This window comes from Nansenia antarctica, assembly GCF_963989245.1.
Source record: "Nansenia antarctica genome assembly, chromosome: 11".
In the NCBI taxonomy this organism is placed as follows: domain Eukaryota; kingdom Metazoa; phylum Chordata; class Actinopteri; order Argentiniformes; family Microstomatidae; genus Nansenia; species Nansenia antarctica.
In genome coordinates, this window is record NC_137681.1 from 3,512,896 (window position 1) to 3,520,395 (window position 7,500).

At 48.0% G+C, this 7,500-nt stretch overlaps 1 protein-coding gene across 1 annotated transcript in view; it reads right to left on the reverse strand.

Moving 5' to 3' along the window:
• The window catches only part of ebf3a (EBF transcription factor 3a), a gene marked incomplete at both ends in the record, with an annotated part of 86,027 nt that overhangs the window by 22,313 nt on the left and 56,214 nt on the right, over window positions 1-7,500 (reverse strand). Inside the window, one exon of the mRNA XM_080541887.1 lies at window positions 1,105-1,186. Coding sequence (XP_080398013.1) covers window positions 1,105-1,186 — 82 coding nt within the window. The remainder of the gene's footprint in view (window positions 1-1,104; window positions 1,187-7,500) is intronic.

The following is a 7,500-nucleotide window of genomic DNA, read 5'->3' on the forward strand; positions in this document are numbered from 1 at the left end:
TGAAAGGCGGGGGGCGGGAGGGGGGGGGAGGGGGGGCGAGTTATTTTCAAGGAGGCCCCTTCACTCTTAGATACATCTATATATATAACCTCAACACTCTTAGATACATCTATATCTATATATATATATATATACTGTATAACCTCAACGCTCTTAGATACATTTATATATATATATATATATAACCTTAACATTCTTAGATACATCTATATCTATATCTATATATCAGCGTAATTAATTATTATTATTATTATATATACAACCTCAACACTCTTAGATACATCAATATATATATATAACCTCAACGCTCTTAGATACATCTATATATATAACCTCAACACAGTGGAACAGCTGAAGAGGTTTATTCGAGCACTGTCTGTCAGGGGGCTGGGTGTTTTTATTGAAACTGGCACATGCTGCAAGAATAGTTTCCAACTACATATGTTATGCTATAAGGCCTTTTTTTTGTCTTCTTTTCTTTTTTTTTCCTTCTTGAAATGAAAAGCTTTGTGTTGTGGGAATGGTTCTGGTTTTTCTGTGGTGGATGAAGGATTGAGTGAGGGAGAGAGAGAGAGAGAGAGAGAGAGAGAGAGAGAGAGAGAGAGAGAGAGAGAGAGAGAGAGAGAGAGAGAGAGAGAGAGAGAGAGAAAATACTCTTTTTTTTTTTACTTTTCCAGGAAGATTTTGTCGACCCATCGTAACCCTAAATCTAAATCTAACCCTAACCGTAACCCATTCTAACCCATCCTAACCCTAACCCACCCTAACCCTACTAATCTTTAACATGTGAGTTAAGTCCTGGAGGTGGGCCACCACCCTGGCTGACCTGTTCAAGTACATCTGCAAAGTCATAAACTTCCGCAGCCTGACCAGCCCTTTAGGGATATGTAAAATGTTGGTGTGTATGTGTGTGTGTGTGTGTGTGTGTGTGTGTGAGAGAGAGAGAGAGAGAGAGAGAGAGAGAGAGAGAGAGAGAGAGACAGAGACAGAGAGAGAGAGACAGAGACAGAGAGACAGAGAGAGAGAGACAAAGATGGATTGAGATGGCGTGAGGAGTGGTTACACAGGGATGTGTAATCGCAGGGATGATTTTGTGCGAGTTACCTGGAATCTGCGCATGTCTCGTGGGTTTCCTGCATTCTTCAAGCAGTTCTGATTGCACTTGAGGAAGAATTTCAAGAAGAATCTGAAAGAGCAGAAAAAAAAACAGGGAGAGACCTCACGTTAGACAATCCATCCTGTTCAAAACAGCTCAACACTTCACGCCCTGGGGACCCATCAACAGTAAGACACTCGAGAAAATCAGAGCAATCCCAATTTTGGCAACACTCAGTAGAGAGTAAATCTGAGGAGAAATGACACATCTTATAACAGAAAAACAAGGAAGAAATGAGGAAAACGACACATCACACACACACAAAAAAGAAGCGCGTTGACACCACCTCTCGTGTATCTGAACCGTATCTACGGCAGAAAACACCACAGAGCCGCCGTACACAGAACAATAACGGGCGCCGCTTTCATCTGCAATTACCATAACGACTTTCCCGACAAGCGGAAAGCTACTCAGGCCTGACTTAATGCTTAACGCACAGTCTCTCTCGCCGCCTGATGGGATCGCAACGCCTTTTACCACCCATCTGCCACCCTCCGTAACAGGAAGTCATTTGATATTCCGCCCACCTCTTTTTTTCCTCCCCTCTCTCAAACAACCAACCCTGTAATTAAACCTCCTTAACGCGCTCCGCTCTCCAGGTAAACAAGGCACACCTGCGGCCACAAGCTCCTTTCCCGAGGAAAAGCCTTTAGCTCGACGACGCCCTAACAAGGCGACTCTAGCCTAGGCTGACAAGGTGACAACGGCAGGCCGTCACAAACGTATAGGCTAGTCCTCTCCTGTCAGCCAATTAGGTTCAAACTTCCAGCTTTCTGGGGGCCAATCCGTGAGGGGAGCAATTAAGGTGCAAATCACAACCTGGGCTAATCTTCGGGAACAAATGTCATGTCAGAGAAGGATTCCGGAAGGAAAAGTGTATTCTTTTTGCGATGTGTAGAGGAGAGAACCTCTTGCTCTTAAACTGACAACTTTCCCATGTAAGATCCCCTCGCAAATGAGTCGGTGTCATGCATACGGAATCCTTGCCCTGACTCCCCCCTTTTTCCACTGTCTTCCCTCTTTCCCCCCTTTCTTTCTTTGTAAAGGCTCATTATTGGCGCTGTTTAAAATGGACCCCAGTCATTTCCAGGGAGATGTGAGGAGATACAGGGGGCTTAGCCGCTGAGGCAGAGTTGAAAGGTGTAGGCTTACTGTCTTTCAACTTCCGTATTCACCACCACTAGCGGTATATAGCCCCTGAAATACACACACACACACACACACACACATGCCTAAGAGAAAGAAAGAAAGAAAAAAAATAAGAAAGAAGCTGTTTTTGAATTATTTCATTCCGGAATGGGAATGTGTCCACCGTGAAGCGGGGTGTAGGGTGCTCCACACGTTCCTTGTCTTTCTTTTTTTATTTATTTTGTTCATGTTTCCGAATATGTATGGCCATATACAAATATTTATTCAACCACGGTCCCAATCCCAGAGAAGGTTAGGCGCATAATGTAAGATTTCTCCTTTTGGTTACGGTGTCGTCTGTCTCTGATTGTATTTTTTGTTGAGTTAACACATGTATTCCGCTCGGCAAATATAAAAACCCTATGCAGAGGAAAAGACTACTTCTTTTCCTCTCTCCAGCCGCCCACTTTGGGGGTCTCCGAAGGGATCTTTGGCCGGTACAATAAATCACAATGTGAAATGACATCTGTAACCCTGAGCACCTCTCCCTTTCCAACGGTCATTTATACACATTTCTCCCCCCCCATTCTCCCCACTGATCTAGACAGAGCCAAGAGGAGAGGAAGGAGGAGGAGAAGGAGGAGGAGAAGGAGGAGGAGGAGGAGGAGAGATAGACAGAGATATCTGGTATAGACTGACTCTGAGGAGGAGGAGGAGGAGAGATAGACAGAGATATCTGGTATAGACTGACTCTGAGGAGGAGGAGAGATGGCGGTGTGCCGATAGAGACGAAGGAGAAGGAGGAGAAAGAGGAGGAGGAGAAAGAGGAGGAAGAGAAGGAGGAGAAAGAGGAGGAGGAGGAGAAAGAGGAGAAGGAGGAGGAGGAGGAGGAGAGAGAGATGGAGCTCACAGAGAAAGAGAGAGAGAGTTGAGAGAACCAGAAAAAGAAGGAGCAGAAGAAAGTGGAGGAGTCTCTAACGTGCGTCTGAATATCTTCTCCATCCGACATCGATAAAATCGTCCGTCTCGCGATCCACGGACCTGCCTGTCCCTGGATCACCGCCGCTACTACAGTAACCACCCAGAGCCCCGTGTCCCGGTCATTAGCGCATTAGCCTTAATTGTGTACAGTATGCTGTGGGGGTCTGCGTGCGTGGGGCCATTACCAGAATGACCATTATACGCACTAATTCCCTGACCCCGTCTTTATTTCCCCACAGAGTCGTAACGTGTCACAGTAGGTACCGGGGTAAATCAAGCCTGAAATATGGCCTTTATTTACCTAGCTTCTCTCCCTGGCAGACGCTAGACGAGTGCTAGTAACAAACGACTCCTCTGCCGCTACTACTGCTGCTGCTGCTGGTGGTGGTGGTGGTGGTGCTTCGCTAGCTGTAATAACTCCAGGGCCAGTGGAGTAGGAACACACACCAAAGGACAAACAAGAACGCTGCTCGTTTGTTATTGCACAAGGCCAGTCGAGTCGAGCGCGCTGACGATTGTCTGGGTTTGGGGCTAGTGTTTTTTTTTGTTTTGTTTTTTTTGGTCCGTCCGAGTGCCGAGTGTTCTCTCATAAAGAAGAGGGCTAACAATGATGCTTAATGAAAAGAAAAACTGCTTCAAGAAACCCTCAGGCATTGTAGATTTTTCTCCTGGTAAGAATAAATAAATAAAAATAAACAGCAATACTGTATACACACAAAAGGAAAAGAGAGAGAGAGAGAGGGGAAAGAAAGAGAGAGAGGGAGAGAGAGGGGGAGGGAGATGACCGGCTCATTAAAAGTCCACCCAATCGCTTGTGTTTTAGCTCATTTCTATTTACTTTCGCAAAGTTGATTAGCCAAAGCAACCCACTCTCTCTCTCTCTCTCTCTCTCGCTCGCTTGCGCTATCTCCTGGAAAATCATTCCAATTGTTAATCCAGGTTCTCTCCAACCACAGTAATATCCGACTGCATTAGGAGCCGTTTAAATTCTACATGGGTATTGTGTAAATTGGACCTTTGTGAGTATACGGGGAAGCAATTACAAGCCAAACAGCCCTTCCAACAGAACTTTGTGGTGTCGTTTTTTTTCCAGGACGATCAGAAACAAAGGAGGCAGTTAAATAGTCATTTAATGGAATATCAAGGAGAGTCGGCGACATTAGATGTTGAGGCCGTCGGAGAGAGCGGGAGAGAAGGGAGAAAAATTAACCGCAATTACGTTTGATTAAAGCTATCCTTCTCAATAATCAGCCGCTCTGACAGGCCACCGGGCTTCTTCGGGGCTCCCAGGATGGCTAAAGGTGTTGAGCAATATTAAGGCCAATAAAGGAGGGATATTAGCATAGCTAATTACAGCACGGGCTAAAGCCGGGGCGAAAAAGGGGGCCTCTGTGTATTGTAATATGCGACGTAATTGGACGAGGCAGTTATCAATTACACAAGAAGCGAATTTGGTTTGTCAGGGAGAAAAACACTGAGAAGCGTACGTGTTTCATTTGGAGTTTTTTTTTTTGCGCTGAGGTGGTGGGCGGAGGTGGTGGTGGGCGACAGGGACATTCCCCCTCTCCCTCTCTCTCTCCCTCTCCCTCTCTCTCTCTCTCTCTCTCTCTCGTGTCACCCCTCCCACCTTTCCCCGTAAGTACCCTACTGTGCTGGTACTGTTAATGCAGTCTCTCTCTCTCTCACACACCACTTTTATCTCCGACTTCAACTCCACCCACCCACCCACCCGCGGCCCCGCCACCCCCCCCCCCCCCCTGTCGACAAATCACTGATAAAATGAACTCGCCCGACCAGGGTTGTGTAATTAATTGGACTTGTCCTTTGCTCCGTGCGTTGCCACCGCTCTCTCCCACCTAACCACTGTCACTAATCACATAATAATGATTTCTACCCCTCTGGTCAAAGGCAAGGCAGGCAGGCAGGCGAAAAAAAGAAAAGAGAAGAAGAAGAAGAAGTAGATTGTCTCTTTAGAGATGCACGAGGCCTTGACGTTTTAAACCCTCCTCGGCTTCACAGACCTCGTAATTGAGGAGAAAAAAGGGGAACTTTTTAGTCCTTTAGTGGCGGGGGCCAGGGCCATAATGTGCTCCTCTTCATCTTCTTCACTCAGACGATGGATAGATCATTCTAGATCATTTGTCGGCCCCTTTGGAGATCCAAAAAGGGGGGAAACCCCATACGTCCCATGTATTTTCCTATTTCTATTATTTTGTCTAGTCCTTTCCTCTGTTCGATCAAAGGGGGGGGGAGAGACATAAAAACAAACAGATGAGGAGAGGAGGGGGTGGGGGGGGTGTTGTCCCATTGGAGGTAATTGGTAGTAGAGTTACTCCTCCTCCTCCTCCTCCCCTACCACCCCCACCCCCACCCCCCCCCCCCCCCTCGACTTCCCCTCTGTCTGTTTTATCATGACTTCGTGTGGAGAGGAACTGATACAATATGTCTCTATTATTCCAAGGGTTGAGAGAGGAGCGGTGGGTGACACACAAGCAGGATTCACAGGAAGAGGACCGAGGATGATATGTTTCCGCGTTCTCACGCCATGTCGTGCCTATTAGCCCACAAAACACTGGGGCGTCGTCGGTGTACAACATACAATGAAGAACGAAGGCCATCCGTTGACAATGTGCCACTGGCCCAGTGATGCTATGAATAAAACTTAGCCCCACCGTTTCGTAAGGTTCTGAATGCAGAACATATTGACTGTACGAACCACACACATTGTTGAAATGAATAACAATCCTAAGCTTTCATTTTAGGCAGGAGGAGAGATACGATGATATGCATGCAGGGGTGAAAAGGACCCAGCTGACAGATGGGTGAAAAGCTCCCATGTCAAGGCCAAAACTGAAAGAAAAAAAGCCAAACAAAAAGAAACAGATCCTCTGTGATTGGCCAGTGGTCAGGTGGTCAGGGCTAGGAGCCTTCCAACAGTGGAGGCTGTGATTGGTCAGGTGGTCAATGCAGACTCAGGAGCCTTCCACAGTGGAGAGGCTGTGATTGGCCGGTGGGTCAGGGCTAGGAGCCTTCCACAGTGGAGAGCTGTGATTGGCCGGTGGGTCAGGGGCTAGGAGGAGCTGTGCTAATTGGTGGCGAGGCGCTGAGAGCAGTGGCCACAGCTGCGGACCTCTCCAGGCGAGCCATCAGTCGCTGGCAGTATCGATTACCCTGCAATCCTAGCCGATCGCCCCCCCTCCCTCCCCCACCACCCCACACACACACACCCTTAAACCCCTACCACCCCCCTCCCTCCCTTCCCACCAGACAATGTGCTTCCCTCAGAAAAAGGGCTGTAATGAGCTCTTCCCATACAAGAGAACATTCTGCTGACATCAGATCTCTACACACAGATAGTACACAGGTCAATACATATTGGATTTCCAAAATGCTGGGGTCTTAATGTCAGGAGTCCTCTCTCCTTTCCACACCACCCCCCCCCCCTAACCCCCCCTCCTCCCTAAACCCCCCCCTATCCCCCCCTCCTCCCTAAACCCCCCCACGCTCTACCTCATTGGTTGCCTCTCTTCCAGGTTCACCCACTTAAGGGTTCCAAGCAGGAGGGCATAACGGTGTGTGTGTGTGTGTGTGTGTGTGTGTGTGTGTGGATCAGAGGGGGGGGGGGGGACAGCCCGTCCATTAAGGCTGATTTATTCTTCAAATACGGCATGACAAATTGTTTTATCACCCACCTCTTATTAAATTCTTGTAGGTTTTTCTGTTATAGATCCCCTCTTCTCAGATGGACATATGACATCACAGGAGGGGAGAGGACAGAGGGGGGGGTGTTCGGGGGGGGGTTGGGGGGGGCGGGGTTGGGCAAGGGCAGTGCGGGTGGTTTTTACAGCAGGAAGCAGATGGTCCATTGTAAGCACTAGTTTTTTCCCCTGTCTCTTTTTCTCTCTTTTCTTTTTTTTTTTACCCCCCCCACCTCACACACACACACACACGCACACACTCACACACTCACACGCACACTCACACACACACACACACACACACACACACACACTCACACACACACACACACACACACACCACCCCTCCGCAATACGCAAATAGGAGTGTGCTCTGGGGCCCGGGCGATGACAGTGTCCCTTTGAGTGTCGTGCAAACCGTTCAACAGCGCTCCGGCTGACCCTCACGCACAGGGGAACATGTACCCCCGGTGTACGGGAGGAATATTTAGGGGGCTTGACTTCTTCTTCTTCTTCTTGAGTTCAGCCAATCAGCAG